The sequence below is a fragment of the Lissotriton vulgaris genome, chromosome 3_1 (genome assembly GCF_964263255.1).
Source record: "Lissotriton vulgaris chromosome 3_1, aLisVul1.2, whole genome shotgun sequence".
NCBI classification, from domain to species: domain Eukaryota; kingdom Metazoa; phylum Chordata; class Amphibia; order Caudata; family Salamandridae; genus Lissotriton; species Lissotriton vulgaris.
The window spans coordinates 1,418,663,252-1,418,683,056 of NC_141689.1; the positions used below are offsets into that span (position 1 = coordinate 1,418,663,252).

Consider the following 19,805-nt stretch of genomic DNA (forward strand, 5'->3'; position numbering starts at 1 on the left):
GGGTAGCCGACACTCCTTTGATCAGGATATTGCCCACTAGGTTCTTTCTGGACCTTGTTGGGGTTTAGTCGCAGTCCCGCCACCTCTATGGGTATGGCTTTGGTATCTATTCTAAGTTAAGGAATCTGCGGCTAGACGTCTCTATCAGATGAACAAGTTACTTACCCACGGTAACGATGTATCTGGTAGAGACATAGTCTAGCCGCAGATTCCTTAAAGACTGCCCGTCCTCCCCATCCTGCGACAACCTTTTCAGATTGGGCTTCTTGCCTTTGCCTCCCTTTGGGTGGCTTTATTCCCTGCGGGGTAATGTTTCATCTTCACTCCGACTTACGAGGCTACATTCTGTTTCGTGGCTTTGCTCTGCCCATTCTTGTGATTAGACGGTATGCTCATATGACATGTGTCCTTTATAACCCTTACCCTGGGTTGTCCGATGTGGGTCTAATTCTCCCTTCTATCTTCTTCAACCGCTTGAGGTCTCTTGCCTCCCTGCACTCTAGCGGTCGCAGTCTCTGACAAAGCTGCCTTCGGCAGATCCATTATTTGGATTTGGACGTCTTCTTTTAGGTGACGCTTTATAGTAGTTTGTCCTTGCTCCTGGATTTTGGACTGGTGGTCCTTCACTGTCATTTCTTATGTTTGCAGCCTTTCTGCCGGCTGATGTGAAGGTTCACTGAGGAGCTATATCTCAATGGTGGGTCTTGTGCCTCTGGTGGCATAGGCTCACACAGGCCAAGGGTTCTATCCTGCCTATGCTCTACATCTTCTTCTGCCTCTGGGGGAGGTTGGGACTTTACACTTGCAGGGTTCCTCTCAAAGTGGTGCTCTGTTCTTTCCCCTCCCTCAGTTTACAGTATACAGTGCTTGGCACGGTCTTTCTATGGTGATGTTTATTCACCATACCTTGTTTTTTCTTTTTCTGCACACTGTTTCCATATTTTCACAGTTTTTGGTGATGGCTTTGCGTTCTGACGCGGAAAAGTCTTCTGACAAAACTGATGTCGGCCTGCCGGGGCGAGGCATATATGGCTCCCCTGACGTCACCTCCATTGACGATGTCAGGTCAGAGCCGTGCGGCGCAGGCCCCCGGCACGCAGAGGTGCTGCGGCGCAAAATTTTCCGGACCAGTCTGACGTCTGTGGTTATTCCAAGTTAAGGAATCTGCGGCTAGACTATGTATCAACCAGATACATTGTTACCGAAGGTAAGTAGCTTGTTCTTTACTGCTAATTGTACACTGCTATATACAAATATGCAGTAATAAATCTGATTAAAGGGGCAATGGGAGAATCACTGTGTAGTTTGCCTTGAGAGTTTGGGTACACCCACAAACTCATAACTTTGTGAGCATTCACTCACTTCTTTCCAACTATTTCATCCCCTTTAAATAGTGAGAGATTTGATCCAGCAGAGGGCTGGTGTCAATGCCCTTCTAAGGTTTATTTTAGAAAAGTGTAGACAAAGTTTTTTATGGGAAACAATATATTCGCTGGAGATAGAATAGATAAAGAAAACATTTTCATTCCCAAAGTGGACTTCCTTTTCTTGATCCAGACTTCCACTTTGCATATATTTCCTCGTTGAGGACGTAACATCTCGGAAAAAAGTGACCAGACATTCCCAGGTGTGCACATGGAAATCTGCAACTGACGCAGGTTTCCAGTTGTACTTCTGGGCATGTATGTGAATCACCTAAACTTGTAATTCTGAGGTATACTCCTAGCCGCACATTCTTCACCTTTTTATTTTTGCCATGTGCCAGACTTTATCTAGAACTTTTCCAGCCTTCTTGTGACAGTAGGTTGCACCCTCTAACTCTGTTGTAACATCACACCGCCTCTAGAAGTGACAGCACAAAGCTGAATCTAGGTGCTACTCCCACAAGTTGACTTCAGTTCCTTCATTTCAGCAGCCTTCAACCCAGTTCCAGAGGTCAGGTTCCACGTTTTTTTATCAGTATTTTACCACCTCCAAAATCGTTGTCTTTACAACAGTGGGCTACGGAAGACCAAATAATTCAAACCATGCTCTGGCTGCAGGAAGCAGATGTCTGTAATGGATCTGCACAAACTCTGCCTATGGTGTCTAGGGTCCTGCAAACAGCGCTCTCTAATGCACCTCAAGATCATCAGGGAGTGGGAAGCAAAACTGTAGTCACTAAGCACAGAAAGCTGGGCAGATCAAGCTCTACACTGACCCACTCTAACTTACTATCATTGTATAAGCCGAAGGTGAGGTCTAGGTACAAGTCCTGACATATACACAAGCCCAAAAGGGAAACTTTCTCCTGATGCTCAAGGAGAAATCATTAAGTTGGCACTCAAGGGACCCTACTCCGCTCACCTTGTCCCTATCCCCAGGATGGTTCCATCATGTCCTGAGTTCCCCCAGGCTGTTATCTACCTTGCAGCAAGTAGATGCCATCAAGGAAGCTAAGCTGAAACGTTTCTGGGCGATGCCGGTTCCCTCTGAAGCGCCTCAGGTCTCAATGGAACCCCAGGGGTACCAAAGTTGGATTTCTGATGGTGGGGACTACCTTGGTACCAACTGACCCTCTTGGTCCCCTGCCTGACTCCCAGTCGGATCCAACCCATTAATCCACACCTGCTGCACAGGTCACTCTGGTCCTGTCAGCTCAAGCAGCTGTATTGGTATCTTATATTGGCCCGTAAGTTCTTGATGTGCATGCCCATCTCGCCTATGCACAGTTGTTCTTTGTGATTGATGAACTTTAAAGTGGTGTTCCTCATCGCAAATACTTCTGTGTGCCTTGTCAGTGAGCTGCAGGTGAGTCAGTGCCACTTCGGCACACCACTTTCCTGGCTGACAAGGTAGTATGTACTTGTGCATAAAAACAAGTTATGGCATGGCCATCAAGGATCCTCGTGTGGCCTTAGGGCACATTCTGCCAGAGCCAAGGCTGCCTCCACTGCACTGGCTATGGGTGTTCCTGTGTTTGACGTCTGGCAAGTGGACACATGGTTGTCTAGACATACCTTGACCAGCCATTATTGTTTTAATTTGCAAGTGTAGAGTGCAATTTCACCTTCTCAGTTCTGCAGGACCTGGTGTAAAAGAACTCTCCTCAGACCTCCCATCCATGTCGCAAGTACAGCTTTAATACCTAGAGAGGACAGAAATCTGCAATTAGAAGTATCGATCAGATTAACAAGTTCCATAACTGCCCTAACACTCTTTCTGGTGGAGTTCTTTTTACATTGGTTTTTATTTTTATTCAACAGAACAAAGAGAAAAAAGAACTGCATTACATTGAGAATCAAGGTGATGTCTTGGTCTCATCATTTTTAAATCACGTTACATGGGAAAAGCACTATTTGGCACTTGTATAAGTCTCCGTCCTGACACTTCGGAAGTGGTGTGATGTTGCCTCTGAGTCTGTTGCTGCCAACTGTTGGCACTGGATTCATTTCTGGAAAAGTTCCAGATCAATTCTGGCGCCATGGGGAAACTGAAAAGCGGAGGACCCTGTGGAGAGATAGACTATCCAAAGAAATAGAATTATCGGAGATAAGTAATGTGTTCATCTACACCTGTGTATAGGAGTAAATGCACAGGTCTAGGGGTATGAGTTTTCTTTGACAGATAGGCCCAAGGTCTCTGGTAAGGTTCATAATATTATTAACATAGGATTATTAGTAAAAGGCTATTTGGAAAGGAAATCACAAACGCTAGACACAGTCTCTGGGTGCTGTTAAAATTCATGGCACCGAACTATCAGATTTGATAAATGTTGTGACTTTAATGGATTTAAACATTGTTGTGAACTGATTTACAGAAACCCAGCTACTATACCATTATCATACTTTGGGTTCTTTGGGACACTCCTTTTAGCATTTGTAAAACTAAAGACCATCCTTCTACTAAAGATCTCTTTCCTTAGATAAAATATAGTTGAAATCAGGAGATATGGAAATTAAGCATTGTTAATGTAAAACCTGCCTGTTAATGTTACCTTTCTGGATTCTCCCATGTGGTTGTTCATCCTCTAGACTCCATTGATAAGATACCAGAAGAAAAAGCAGAGGATACTGACTGTGATGGTTCCTCTTTACCTGAAGACTCTCCCGAGGTAAAGTACTGCTCATCGTGCATGATCACAGCTTGCACAGGTAGAATATGGTTTTTGTATAAAGTGCTATCCTAGTTTTAAAGATAACTTTAAAATTGACAGCCATAGCACACAGTAAATATTGTAGCAGTGAAATTTCATAGGTTCTGAAGGATAAATGTAAAAGCAGTGTTAGGCCTTCATTAGGAGTTATGTGATTTTTGGCGCCATATTTATCACACCCGATTACATCGTACACCGTTGCGGTCAGAATGTATTTGGTGTAATAAATTAGACCCATTACAAGTTTTTCTCCAATAGGTGGGGATAACTTGATGATTTTGTTGCTTAGCAGCCAATTTCCGCCCAGTAAATTATGACAGGATTGACCTGCTGAAATTTGCCTAGGGAAAATTGCAGGGCTGCAGTGTTTGCCACAAACCTCAGAATTTCGGTACGTGCTGTAACCGGATTTTTTAGGGCTTGCATCCAGAAAGATTTAGCTATCTGGTGAGTGCTACTGTCATCACCAAACACACACTACACACGCATCATCACACAATGCCCACCACACAACAAGCACATCATTGCACATCACATAACACCCAACAGAGTTAAAAGAAATGTACATGTTGTGTAAATGCATTGAGAGTTTTACAATAGTATTGACTTGATCTCTGTTTCACTCCACTAAGTACTATTATTTGTCAGACTCCGATGCCTCATTGTTAGGGTTTTCTTTCGTCCGTGTGTAATTACAGTGTTTTCCTAACTTTTAAAAAGCTTTTTTTAATCTGGGTTTTTATTTTTTTCATAAAAATAAGCCAGAAGATTTCTGGGAAGCACATTTTTTTTGCACTCACTGTAAAAACACGGTTCTCAAGTTTTTACTCGTAAGGAGCGTATCCAGACTTGCCTTCAGTTATTGCATTCTGGTACTTGACCATTTTTTTTCTACATTATTTTTGAAGGGTCACATGGCCAAAACGTAAAGAGAAAAGATAACGCTGGAAGAGCTACCTTTGCCTGACAGTGAAATAGTGTTAGCTATTAACCATTAAATTGACCAGCCCTACTCATCCGACAGTTCTCCACCATCATTACGCAATCAGCGGTTAACCTATTCTTGTGATGAAGTTAGCTCACTGAAGGTCGTGCTTAACTGCTTGTTCACCCCAGAGCATCTGCAGTAATCCCCCACAAACCACTGCAGTACCCACAAGCTGACTGCCATACAGGGAAACTTGGATGTTTGCCAGCAGGCCAGCAACTCTTGAAAAGCTGTAGAGATGGGGCAGCATCAGTTGTATCGCAAGGTGCAGTTTGATGTGCGACTGTCCACAGTGTGCCTAGAACTCTCACAGTACCTCTGTAAGGTGGTCTACTGATGAAAGCTGCAGCCAGAGGGAGAAACGATGCAGGCCCTGGATGCTGGACCGAGCTTCACTGCTGCTTCCAGCCAGGCAAAAAGGATGGCTTGAGCACCGGGACCAGCTCTGAGAAGAATTCAACAATTTCTTGACAGACTTTAAATTGCTGAACTTGAAATGATTGTTCATTTAGTTACCCTTAAATGATTGTGATAAGCTCAGCAGCCAACACTAGACTAAGTAGTGCGGATAGGGCAGGAGAGTGTCACTTGAATGGTCCGAATCGCTGCTAAGCTCAATGCGGGCCCTGGTCATCCTAATGAGACTCCAACTAGGAGTGTCTGCAGTCTAAGAGAGGGGCTCATCAGGAGCCAACTTCAATTTAATAAGTGGTGGGATCGTTAATAAATATTGTCATGGAGCAACTCACTCTAAGATACCCAGTTTCAGGACCTACCACTGTAATTGCTCTTGGGTCACGCTCCTTCATTCAATGCACATCTATTGTGGCCTCCCTGTCTTGGAACCCCCCCCCACCCTCTCTTCCAAAAAGTACAATAAAAAGTTTAGGCATCTGGTTGGATAGTTCACTCAATTTCTACCAAAAGGCGGTGGTGCTATCAGCCTCCTGATACGCTCTTCTTAGAATATTACACAAAATGAGCTCTCTGCTCCCCTTCCAGGCAAGACAGATTATGGTACAGGGCCTAATTCTGTCTCTCTTAGATTATGGGAATGCTCTTTACCTGGGAGCCCCTCAATCCACTATTCAAAGGCTTCAGATTATTCAAAACTGCACTGCCTGAACTCTGCTTCAAATTCCTCGCCGGCATTCTTCTAGGCCGGGCCTGAGGAAACTACATTGGCTTCCAATCAAGGAGCGAATCCAATTCAAGGCCCTATGTATCGCCCACAGGGCCCTCTGGAAAACTGGCCCGGGCATCTCTCACTCCCTGATCTCTCCCTATCAGCCCCCCAGACAGCTTTGATCAGCTACAGCCCATCTTGCCCTTGTTCCTAAAGTACTAAGATGAAGATCTGGCGGCGGCTCCTTCTCCAAGGCCAAGCTATGGAATGCTCTTCCTCTCCGTCTGCGGGCGGAACCCAACCTACTCGCTTTCCACAAATATCTAAACACCTTCCTTTTTCAGCTTCCAACACCCTCTCTTCTTGCTCATGTCCGTAGAGCTAGGACGCATCAGGGTAGCTACCGCGCTATACAAAAATGACTTTCATTCATTCATTGCACATGCCACCTTATTACCACCTATTAATAATAATAATACAGAGTTTTATAAAGCGCGAACAGCTACCTCACGAGGAGGTGTCCCGGCGCTATAGCAACAGTGTTGTGTCCGTTTAGGTAGAAGAGCTGGAGTCTAACGTGGTGCCTAGCGTGGTTGGGCAAACAGCCAGGTTTTCAGTAATCGCTTAAAACATGCTTCGGAAGGAGCCTGTTGGAGAGCAGGGGGTAGCGAATTCCATAGTACCGCCACATTGGCCGAGAAGGTGCGTCCACCTAACCTGGCTCTTTTTGCTCTAGGGGCTGTAATGCGAACACTGTTGTTGGATCTAAGGGACCGGGCTTGGGTGTATCTTGGTAGTCTAGCTTTCAGGTAATTTGGGCAGTTGCCGAACAGAGATCTAAAAGCCAGGGTGAGTGCTTTAAATTTTATTCTGCTTGCCACTGGTAACCAGTGAAGGGAAAGGAGATGCGGAGAGATAGAGTGTTTGTAAGGAATCCTCATTAAAAGTCTCGCAGCCGCATTTTGGACCATTTGGAGTTGTCGTATACCTGCAATTGTTTTTGAAGCTGCGTTTAGCAGGACATCCTTTTTGCAGCTCCTATATCCCAGTCACCATGTAAGCAAATGCTGTCTTTCTCACAGGCACCTCTGTACAGCTCATGTTCATACTGTGAGGAGCTGCTTCGAATTTTCAAAAGCTCTGCAGTTGGTTTTTGAGACGGTCCCACCTAAGACTTAACATGCAGTGTAAGAAAAAAAAGCACATTCCGGACAGGTATAGGGTATTGTTCTAAATTGACTGGCGAGGCGAGTATGGGCTTTATTCTCAGCCTTTGTCATTTTCTCAAAATGTCTGTCGATTTATGGTATTTTTGCAGGCACCTGGTAACATAGGTGCTGTTGAAGTGCAATATATTACCATATCATCTCATTTGAGGAATCACGCTGCTCTTGGGCCGGATTAATCTTGGAAACTATTACGGTGGTGTACGATAGTACTTAAGTAGTCTTAATGATGACTGAGTTTTCAGATCTTTTACTCAGGACATGCCAGTTTGCTAAATTATGCTAAGAGACTCCACCACTACCTCTATTATATTCCTTCTTCTTGGTATGTTGTACAAGCCCTGTATAGAAGACCAGTTTTTACAGAAATGATGCAGTTGCATCCCGATTGGCCTGCATAAGGTCTTAATAAGTTGATTTGTCGTCCTTCGATATATGTATATGTAAGAGTATATATATTAACATATATATTAGCAGAGTGATGACAACTCTTCCCCAGTGCTTCATTGGTGCTTATGGTTTCAGGTGCTCCACAACAGCACTAATTTCATAACACCAGCACATATTTATGACTGTCCAGCATATAGCGGTGCTGTCAGTCTGTTTATAAAAATGCGCATAGGCAAAGTCTTTAACAATTCAATGCACGTTTACAAAAGTAGAAATACCAAGGTGCTCAGGCTGGCCCTACAGCTTTGGATCACATAGTGTTGTACCAATTTTCACATTTGTAGGATTGTAATGGTAAATAGGTGTTGGTACAGGTATTTGGAAGCACTGGCATGGACCGTAGATGATGGAAACAGCAATGGGCTCCTGAGAAATATCTTGGGTCCTGGCACTTATCAATTTACAAAGTTAGCACTGCTCTGCCCAAAGCGGTCTTCCCAGTCTACGTTATTCTTTGCACAGTGTTTTATCTGACTTGTACATATTAGACCAGGAATCGACCTTCACCAGAAACGTAGTGCTTAGATAGTTCAAAGATACTTTTTTCGTGTTGAAAAGTTACGCAACATGCCTCCTGCAATATTGAGATCTATATCATATATGTCAGGCATCTCAAACACTTCTACTTTAAAGTATATGTCTGCTATCTATCATCAGCATGAATCTCGTGAAACATAGAAATAGCTTTGTTTTCTTATTTTGACATTAGGCTTAAACCTAAAAGTTAGACAATGCTTGCACATAACCTTGCATAATCTTTATTTTTGTCCATTTTTTCCACAGCCAATGAAAGAAAATGGTTCAGTGGAATATAGTGAAGATAACCAGATACATAAAAGGTGAGAATTTAGTGCCCTTAAATGTGCTTTTCTGACTTATGAGCAGGTGCAGCAATCTATTTAATATTTTAAGGACACAAACTGGAGGCATGGTGTTGCACCTTCGGTATCTAGAATTGAGTTGTTTCTAGTGGATAGAGTTCATATTCTTATTGGCAGCAGGTCTATATTTAAGGATGTTGCACAGTCAGTTGCCTGTTTTTAATCTACTTTGTTTTCTGAAAGATTGGGAAATGAATGAACTGGCATTATTATACCAAAAGCGTCACCATGGTATCCACAGTCGGTGGTTTATTCATGCTATTTATTGAAAGTAAGCTGATGGACTGCAACCTGCTAAGAGCGCCGAGATTGCTTTTTATTAATATTCACTTAGTTTTTGTTTTCCTTTATATCATTAGGTCGAGAACTTGAGTCATATAATTGGGGAACAGGCATGATTGGGCTTGATGACACTGTTGGCTGATAAAGACAGTATACATATTTCACTCTCAAGTTTTGGCTTGCACACCTCACTGTGCCCTACAGAACCTCAGATATGTCTCCCTTGACTCTAGTTGTGCAGCATCCCTGAAGTGCCCGCAGGACCTTGGTAACAAGGTGTTCGCATTGAGACCATGCTGTAATATTTTATCTTTACACCATGAGATGTTTTCAGTGAATGGAACTGACTTTGAAGGGGTTAGCTGGAGAAAATACATTTTATCCTGAAGTGTTTTCTAAGGGCACCAAGGTGCTGGCAAAAATACAAGCCAGCTTACTAGTCAATTCCTGATTTTGCAGCTTAGTGCTTAAAACATAATGTGAATCCTGCTCATTCATCATGCACTTCACTTATTTGTTTGTAATCAGTCTGTGGTTTCTGGAATGCACGATCACCATTCTTGCCTTTCATGCCTCTGTGGTGATTTGGTATGTATAGCACTATTTTTCAGCGATGTTCTAATTCTCATTTCTCTTGCTTTAGTCTTCATTGGAATAATGCCATGTGATCAATTTTTTCATCTGTTCTGTGGTGCTCAGTGGTGGTAACTCAGTAATTGGTACCTAACCTTTTTCGCTGCACGAAATTGCCATCACTGGTATCATCAGCTCCCTGACCCTAGAGTTTTTGGTATTTATATATTGTGGTATTACCAAGACTTCAAGGTGCTTACAGAGCGTTGTAAATGAATATGATGAAGCCAATTGTGAAGGTAGCATTATATGCCGAAATTCAACAGTTTTCAAACTTTCTGAAAGAAATGAAATCACTCTTGTTTGTTTATTTATGTAACACTCCTGCAGCAGCAAGTATTAAGGTGCTGTACATATAAATCAACACAATTACAGCCTTTAAAATTCACAAACCGCTGAACAGGTAGAAGATACAGATCTTCGAGGGAGCGTTTACCGAGCAGAGGTGGAGAATATAAGAGAAATGCAGCTGAGTTGAAAATCCGCAAGACACTTTAAATTGAAGTCTTGCATTTAGTGGGAGCCAGTGGAGTCTGTGAAGAAAGTGGTGAGTGATGTGGTTGAAACTTTCCTGAAGTAGAGACCAGTCTTGCTGCTGAGTGCAGAATTGTCTTGAGTCGTCTAAGGCAGATTAGGAGACGCATTTTAATATTGCATTTCAAAAGAACTAGTCTGTAATTTGCGAGGAGATGTACTGCTGCTTTTAGGTGGTATATGGGAAACAAGGTATTTGACTTAAGGGGGGTCGAGGAAGAGGTTTGCAGATTTGAGGAAGGGAAGGGGCAAGGATATCTCCTGGGGATTTGTAGGAGACAAGCCATCTAGTTCTAAGGAGTCCAGTATGAGGGACCATTGTGGACGTTTGAGAGAGCAATAGAAGAAGGAACTGGGGAGAGGATGTAGCCTGACGGCTAGAGCGGTCGATCTCGAAGCTGGGGAACCGAGTTCAAGACTCGGCAATGACGCTCAACATCCTGTGATTCTGGGCAAATCACTTAATCTCCACGTGCCCAACAAAAATGAATGTGTCCTTTTGTAACGAACCTGGTGCTCGTGTAAAGCGCTCTGATACCCGATGTCTGTGGTCTAGTTCGCGCTATATAAAACTTACATTTTTTTAAAAAAAACTGTGTTTTGTCAATTCAGCAAAACAAACCGTTACATCATTGAGGTCTGAAGACTGTTAGGCAGGTTTGGAGAGCAGTTATTTCATCAATGGAATTATGTTTTTGGGGCTATATTTGTATGTCATCATATTGGTAGTAGGACAAGCTTGAATTCTCGAGACTCAGAACTTCTACACAATAAATAGAATAGAGGGGCGTCAGTTGGGTAGGGGGGGGGAGGTGGATGCAAGGATGAAGCCCTGAGGTACTCTGCAAAACAAGTTATCCGTCTTCACCACTCTTTTGTGATGGAATATGAATAGTATCACAAGAAGGGTACAAAGTTCCCCGATGAGAATGTGAAAAGCCAAGTGTGCGTGCAGCGTAGAGGAAGGTGAAAGGGAAAAGGGCATTTCCCTTTTTGGAACTAAATCCCTCACACGCCTAGCAAGCTAGATGTCATGCTTCATTATATGGGTTCTGCTCCTCGTCAGACTGGTGCTGCAATGTCTGACGGGCACCCGTAGAGGGGCTCTTTATCGGAGATCTTTTGTTCCAGCCATATGGTGCATGCGGATGAGAGGGCGAGTGAAAGTGTAGTCATGAAGTGGTGGTGAATTAAAAAAGGTGGGTCAGTCCACAAGGAACTTTATTAGCGTGGCTGACTCCCTTGGTTAAAATAGGTGGGAGGGGAGATATGTGCTGGGAAAGTTCACAGCAGAACATCTACAACCCTCTGGTCAGGTCAACATGTTTCTTGCCGACATGGCAATTCTTCAGGACCTAAGTGCTCAGTACTACACAGTGAAAATAAATGTGAATTACAACCTTATTCCTGGAGGTCAATAAGTAGGCAGGCCAGCAGGTCCTGCTATTGTAATGCGACCTAAGGAAAATATATACAATATGGAAAAATAAATCAATTCTGTGTTCCATTGCTTCCTCGGTCACATGTATTCTACGTTAAAGAGACACACTGGTGGAATTAAAACCAGTAACTCTAAACAAAGTATGTTAATGGTGACGGGGCCCACAGAAGTGGGTATAGCTATGTTAAAAAAGGGCAAAATGCCAGAACAAATGAAGAAAGGGAGTGGGAGACAGGCAGGCGCTTACCCTAAGTAAATCCCTAAGGTGCCTCGCAGTCAGCTCCCATGGGACCTGCACCCATGAGTCAGATACCTAAAGGGAAGAAAATACAAGCAGCAGATGCGCTGCCTTAAAACAAACTCACACGAAGGTATTGAGGTGAGTTGATCTCTATGAGCATGTAGATCGTTACTCTGGGAGATGACCGTCTCAAGATTAGCCCCTTAACAGACCTGTCTGGTGAGCGGCATTGTCTGGTGATCAAGCACGAGCCTTTGAGGCAGTACACCACCCGTGGCAGCAGCGGGGACACTGAGTTAGCCCGACCCGTGCCAACACCTCTACCAGTAATTACCAGTAGAGGGAGCGATAAAGTCATGGCCGAGCCCATGTACAGACAGGAACCAGCGGGCTTGGTAACTATGCCCACCGAAAGACCGAGCTTTGAACTCAGGACATGCGTCCTCAGCAGCACTGGAAAGTCGGGGCTATCTCAAAAGTAAAGGCACTCCCAGCCCGGTTCGTCACCTGCAAGCTACCGGGCTCAAACATCTCCGAGCCTCGCAAAACACTTACCCGATACGTGCGCGGTCTTTGCCATCACAACCTACCCCCACAAGTCTGGTCAGGACGATGGAGCATCTGGTAGCGACCACGGGGGCTGCCCGTGGTATTAGTAGCAACCGCAGTTCCGCCTGGACGGGTTCGTGGTGGGCGGAGCTGCGGCAGGTCGGGACCGCGCATGCGACAGGCACTTGCTGCAGGTAGAAACCCAACCAAGTTCAGCCCCAGCATCCTGGGGCGAGTTGCGGCGGCCATATTGGGTGTATTCAAAGTCAAGGGAGATATGAGTAACCGAGTGAGTCTATCTGGAGGACGTTCACACATGTATAAGTGCACAAGTGAACAGCTCGGGGTATCCAATCATGGCCAAACAGATCCAAATAACAAGGAGCTATGGTGACAGCAACCCGATCTTATGCCTGGGTCATGAATGAGAGGATCGTGAATCAAGACCCCTTGCATTAGAAGACAGGGAAGGAAAGGCAACTGCATGCATACTGGTACAGCCGTCTCAAGTAAGGTAGCCTAAAAGTGACGCCTCACTGCGGAGTGGCGTCCCCACACAATAACCCCCCTGTGTCAAGTCATGTGCTCAAAGGTGAGGGTGGTTAAAGGGGCAGGGCAGGGACAAAGAGTATTGCGGTAAGATCATGCTAATTGACACGGTCTGTCAATAAGCATATTGACAGAGGCCAATTCTGTGTAAGCGCTGAGATGATGTCAGTACGTATGGGATGAGGAGTTGATGCAAGTGCTGAGTCTAGTATAGGTTCATAGATCCCTGTGAGCCCAAATTAACACTAATGATAAAAAGTTGGGTACCAGGTTTTGGGGATTAGTTGTCTAGAAAAAAACCCACAACCAGGGGCGAAGTGCCTATAGTCAATGGTCATGGGGGGGGGGGGGCTGTGTGCAGGTAGCAAACAGTGGGTTGATTGTCAGGCAACCTCCGGCTCAGAGCTAGCGTGCCAGTGACACCCATGGCACAGAATCATTAAGACCCATTGTGTCAAGTTGTAACCGGTGGACCCATCTTTGTTTAATCCGAAAGAGGGCTTGCTATGTAAGGGTAGGATGTGACTCTAGAACCAGCCAGCGCACACTGTCTGCATGATGGCCCTATTGTGTATAGTGTTCGTACAATCTGGTATGTGTCTTTAAGCATCTGATATTGCTTTTATGCTCCATAATTCTCAGTTTTACTTGTCTCATAGTCATCCCGATATAATGCTTATTCCAGGGACAGGTCAGCATATAAATGCATCTTGTGCTATTGCAATTGGTATGCCTCTGGAGACGCCAGGTGAACGTGTCTGTAAGACTTATCTCTTTGCACTGATGAGTTTGTGGGCATACAGCGCAACCACCACATAGAAAGTGACCCATCACAGGGGGGAGCCTCCATAGAGTGCTCTGGCTGCTGATGTTTTGTTTCTTGGGCCGTGTATGAATCAGAGCATCCTTCAAATTGGATGTCCATTTCAATGCAAAACGGGGGCGGGGAATATCCAGACCACCTGCTTTAATGATGTTCCAATGTTTGTTAATAGTGCTTTTAATGTAAGTCGAGTTTTTGGTAAAACTGGTGACACAGGTTTTTAGTTCTTTTTGCTCTTTGGAGCGAGTTTCCAGTAATGCTTCTCTGGGGTTATTTAAAGCTCGTTTGCAGGAGTTGTGGATGAGCCTGGTTGGGTACCCTCTGTCCTGTAACTTGTGTTGTAGAAGACTTGCTTCTTGCTTAAAATCAGCTTTGTTGGTGCAGTTTCTACAAACCCTGAGGAACTGTCCAAATGGGAGATTATCCCTCAGGGCTCTCGGGTGATAGCTCTCGTATAGCAGAAGGCTATTCCTGTCAGTGTCCTTGCGGTAGAGTGTTGTGCTTAGCCTAGTCGGGATCAGACTAATGCTCAATTCCAGGAAGGGGATAGCCGTCTTTGAGATCGTGCCAGAGAATTTAAGAAATGGATTCTGCAGATTAATCCAAGCGCAAAAGGCCTCACAGGTCACGTGGTCTCCTTTCCATAGTACGAGGATATCGTCTATGTATCTGCGCCAGAGTGTTATATTGTCACTGAAGGGGTTGTGTGCGGCCCTGATGACACTTTCTTCAAAAGTGGCCATGAAAATGCAGGCCAAGCTGGGGGCAAAGGTAGAACCCATCGAGGTCCCCCGGATCTGATGGTATAATTGTGTCCCATACTGGAAGAAATTCTCAGTCAAGGCTAAGTTTGCACAGGCTATTATAAAGGAGATTGGTGTGGGTGAAGTCCACTCTTCCTGTAGGAGAGTAGATTCAACTGCTTCTAGGGTGGCCTGTTGTGGGATGTTCGTATACAGTGCTTCAACGTCTAGTGTAAGAAGGTCGTACCCTACCTCCCCTCGATGTTATCCAAAAGGCGGAGCACATCCCTATTATCTTGTAGAAAAGAGGATATTTTCCTAACCACCGGTTGAAGGATAGAATCGCAGAATTTTGAGAGTGGCTCAAGGAGTGAGCCAATCCCTGAGACAATTGGCCTCCCCAGAACCGGTGTCTGTCCCTTGTGGATCTTGGGGAGGGTGTAAAAATATGGTATCACCGGGTCAATTGTCAGCAAGAATGCCGCTTCATTCTTGGTGATCCATTCGTTGGTCTCACCCTCCATAATCAGGCTGGTGATGGCAGTGGTTAGCCTTTTAGTGGGGTCTGCAGCCAAAGGTCTGTAATGGGTGGTGTTTGCTAACTGGCGTTTGCACTCTGTGTCATAGTCACAGCTACTCTGAAGCACTGTGGCTCCCCCTTTGTCCGCCTGCTTGATAAAAATGGTTGTCTCATTGGACAGGGATTGTACCGCCTGTCTCTCAGCTTTACTCATGTTGTTGAAACTACTGGTGTTTGGTCTAGTATCCAAACTTCTAAGGACTGCCCTCTCAAAAGCTAATACCTCAGGTGGGACCATATTATCGGTTGGTGTAAAGGTCGATGGTTTACGTAAGCCGGTATCAGTTCTCTCATTTTCAGGTTTATCATGAAAGAATGACCGCAGCTGAACCTTCCTAAACAATTGTTTGACTTCACACATCTCAGTGAAGCTGTCAGGTTTCGGGGTAGGGACAAAGCCCCCCCCAAAAAATGGAATATGAATACTCAAGCTTGAGATCAAAGACCTATACTCTATTATACCTAATTGTGGATGTTATAGTGTCAGACACTGTCAGTACATTGTGCAAGCTGCAGACACTGAAGCAAATTAAATTAATTACTGACAGAACTAATTGTCTGCCAGAGCATTTTCTTTTATTTTAAAGCCTAAAAGCATTATTATTCCAGAAACATCTTTATTATGAAGTACGGACCATAGTTGTACAGATTTTGACTCATTTGTTTCTCTGCTTGATGGGCATTAAAATGCGGTGTAAAAGGCAGTACTTCAAGGTGTCAGTATTTTAGTGCGACAAAGGCATCATACATACGATACAGGTTACAAATGACAAGTCATGCCATTGCTATGAAATTTAGATCTAGCTCTTTTCAAGTGGTTTTTGTTAAAGTGCCAGCACTGCATATTTAGAAGTCGATTTTTAATCTATAGAAAAGCCTAGAATTAATTATTCTGAGGATAGGGTTATAAATCTTAAAATCAGCATGTAATTGCAACCATGCACTTTGAAATGGAATTCTTCAGAAGTGTACAAAACTTGGTCAAGCAACTGACACCACAGCATCGATTTAATATTTTAAGAAAATGCTGTAATGTACTACTACTGGATTGATTTTAAAGTTTTTTTTTCAAAGTCCCAGTGTGTTTTATTGGTGTTAAGATGTAATGAAATATTCGAAGTAACATACCACATTTCGTTTTTCTCACACTAGAGGGTCAAAAATAAAAAGAGTTAATAAGGCAAAAAAAGAAGCTTGCATATTTTTAATGAGAAGAAAAGACCTACATCATTGAATTCCGGGTCTACCTGATTTTTTAATGCTCAAAGTACCCATCATACTCAATAGTTGGAAAAGTTGATTCAGGAAACGCAAAATAAATCTCCATTACAAGCTTCTATTCATGTACTCATGCGTGACATCATAATCAGCCTTCAATCTAGAATGCTAGCCAGCAATGCCAGAAGGACAGTTCAACAAGTTGGGCTCTTGTATTATGTTACTTGTACTGTTTATTTAAAAAATGCCTTTGATTTTAATGTCCTGATCGATTTGATTTGAACTGGTGAGTATTACAATCAGACTTCTGTTTGTGATATTGGGGTTAGGAAAATAAAAATTGAGTGCCAAGTTCCTTCGAAAATCTAGTTCTTGTTTTAGTGCTAGCTTTGTACCTTATTTAGGTGTCTTAGCCGCCCTCTCCTCTTAGCAATGGTATTTTGGGTAAGGACTTTAAGTATAAATTGATTAAAAATAAACTTGTGTGCAAACTGTTACCGTAGTGCCATGGTATTGTTTTGTTTTATCCTCTGTTTAACTCTGACTCTTCCATAGTTAAGTATATAATGACATCGTTTTACTAAAACAGCTTTTATTGGTTTCTGTCCAGAATACGATTAAGTATTTGTTTAATATTCATGTTTGCAGCAATTTATTTTAGTTTTTTATTTGTAGTGTTTTATTTGTGGTCACAATCCATTGAGCCCTTTTATTTCAAATCATAACTGGGAAGGGTGGATACCTCTTTCATGTCCGTTTCTAACTGCGATTTGTAATGGATCAAAAAAATGCTTTCCTGGCTCACAAAATGAGTGTAGTACTCAGAAAAAAATCATTTTGCAGCTGTGAATCCTAATGTTTCACAAATCGCAGGATGTGTGACTGCAAAATGCCATTTTGGATCGGGTACATAGACATCCTTAATGCTTAAAATACAATTTTAGGACACGTGCATACAAATACAGAAGAAATCAGAAACATGACATTGCACAAGTTTGGGTGGGAGAGGGTACGGTTTATGGTTCTATTAAGATCATGAAAAGGGGCGTTTGAGACTTTTCTTGAAATTGCAGCAACATTGAAACAAATCTGAGGTGCAGAGCACGTTTTTCCCAAGTCTCATTCTATAAGCAGACGACGTTTCTTTGCACGTGGGTTCCGCATTTCCAGCCTGGGAGCAAATGTGTTCGTTCTGCTCGGAGTACCTTGTTAAACTTACATCAGGCTTAAAAGTGGACTCTGTCAGCCGGAGTGCAGTAATGCAGTTCTTTTGAGGACATACTGTGTGCACAAACATTTTTGTGGCTTAGAGGAGTTTAGCTACTGCCTCTAGAAGGGCTTTGCGTGATGTCAATAAAGCTCAGCAGTGCGTTGCTGCCGCCTTTGTCTTTGTGCGTTATGACTATGACCTTGGACCAGAAGTAAATATGAATAAGGACGGGCTAGGTTTTGTGGAGTAATATATTCTGGAACATGCTGTTTGCACTTATTCTTCGGGATGTTTTGATTAAGAACATGGAGAGGTCAAAGGAAACACTTGTCCTTGTAGGAAAGGATGAAAGTTATGGAAATATCGTCCATTCAAATTCTAGAGCCACTCCTGGATGAGCACTCAAAGTTTCCTCCATTTTAGAGAAAACTCAGTCTTTGTTGGATTGAGGTTCACATGCACTACAGACCAACAGGTTATGTATAACTGTTAAACCAGTCCTGAATTTAAGGATGTCTATAGCCACTTTCACTTTAAAATATAGTTGGGTGTCATCATATTGTTGTATAGCAAGCCCTCGTGTTTCTATGATAGCAGGTAATGAACCTGCAAATAGGATCTGTGGTTCTTTCTAGATAGCAGTTCATGGGATTGGTAGTTAGAAATTTGAGCTTTGTATGAACTTTTTCGTATTCATACCCAGTGCACTTCCTTACATAACAATTACATGGTGGCAGATTCAATATTTTATTTAGCATTTTACCAGCAAATAATATTGTTCTGGCTCTTTATAACTTTGATGTTCACTGAAGTTTTGAATATTATTATTACTGAACTTGACCCTGTGAAAAGTAATGAATATTCTATTTTTATTATTTTAATGAGTTTATGAAGTTTAAAGCAACATTTAATGTATCATTTTCTTTTTTTATTTGTGACCTAGTTGTTTATTCCAAATAAAGTCTAATTTCAATGGATTTGTCTTCTCGGCAGAGTAGTACTTCCAGTGGCTCCATGGGTTCAAGTATAGGCATCTTTGGGACAAGACAGAGGACTGGAATTGGTGTAGTTCAGGAAGATTTCACCTGTGCAAATTGTGTTCGACTAGAGAGGTATGAGGTGGCTCAAGTTAAGTGAGTGTCTTTGATGTCTATGCATGAGTGGAGACATTGAATTGAGATCTGTTGGTCGATGGTACCAAAGGCTGCCAGTAGGCCACACATCACCAAATACATGAGTCACCATAATCAGTGATAGATTGAATGGCATCTGATGGCTGGATGGCGGTAGTGTCTATACTACAGCGGAGAGAAGACACGATTTGTCAAGCTGGAGGAAATCATGAGGATAGTAGTGCTGTATGTGTTCCAGCTGTTTGGCCCTGTCTATTGGGAAATAGTCATGGAAAGGGAAAACATGTTATGGAGTGAAAGTTCTGGTGGTCTTCATACCCAGTCTGGTCACTAATCTGTATGTATGCAGTGCCAATAGTTTATTCTTGCAATCAATCAAAGGCTTGTTGCCAACAGAAAATATAAAAAATTAAGAATTTGGCAGCTGTTTGAGGAGAGAGGCACGTATGGCAATTTTTCAGGAATGATGGGTGAGTCCTGTGAGAAGAAAGGTGTTAATGTCAAAGAAACGCGTGATGCCCTCTTGAGGAAGGGATCTAACAATATATGATCAAATAAAATCATAATTGTAGGAAGTTGTTTCTCAAGAGTGTAGGATATTTAACTAGTATTGTGTTGTCAAGGGCGGAGGAGTGCCATTGATGTGTATGTTGTGGCTAGGTGGTGTACGAGGTCTTGCAGCATGATTGATCGGCTCGTATTTGTTTATTACATATCTATATATTTATGTTTATATTTAGGAATGTGCAGTTTGACATTTTGAACATAAATGTCTTATCATTAGTATAAATAGTAATATATAACCAGTTAGACATGAGGTTATGAAAAATAACCTGTTTTGAGGTCTGGAGACATCAACACATCAGCATACCAACAGAGAGAAAAGAACAATCATACTATTCTGCATATTAGAGTGACATAATAGACCAAGACACCGTTTTTTTTTTTATCAAAAGGTTTTTATTAGGTTTTCAACAGACAAAATAAGGCAAAGGAAGGGAAAACAAATGCCATACAGAATTGTAGCCAGAAACCTAGTGTTCAGACAACATGTACAGATTCC

At 42.9% G+C, this 19,805-nt stretch overlaps 1 protein-coding gene across 9 annotated transcripts in view; it reads left to right on the forward strand.

Annotated features, from left to right (window-relative positions):
• The window catches only part of PTPN13 (protein tyrosine phosphatase non-receptor type 13), a 981,974-nt gene that overhangs the window by 865,291 nt on the left and 96,878 nt on the right, over positions 1–19,805 (forward strand). For all 9 annotated transcript variants that reach the window (XM_086961883.1, XM_086961888.1, XM_086961886.1 and 6 more), the window contains 2 exons: positions 4,014–4,093; positions 8,709–8,764. In XM_086961883.1, the coding sequence (XP_086818009.1) occupies positions 4,014–4,093; positions 8,709–8,764 (136 nt within the window). The remainder of the gene's footprint in view (positions 1–4,013; positions 4,094–8,708; positions 8,765–19,805) is intronic.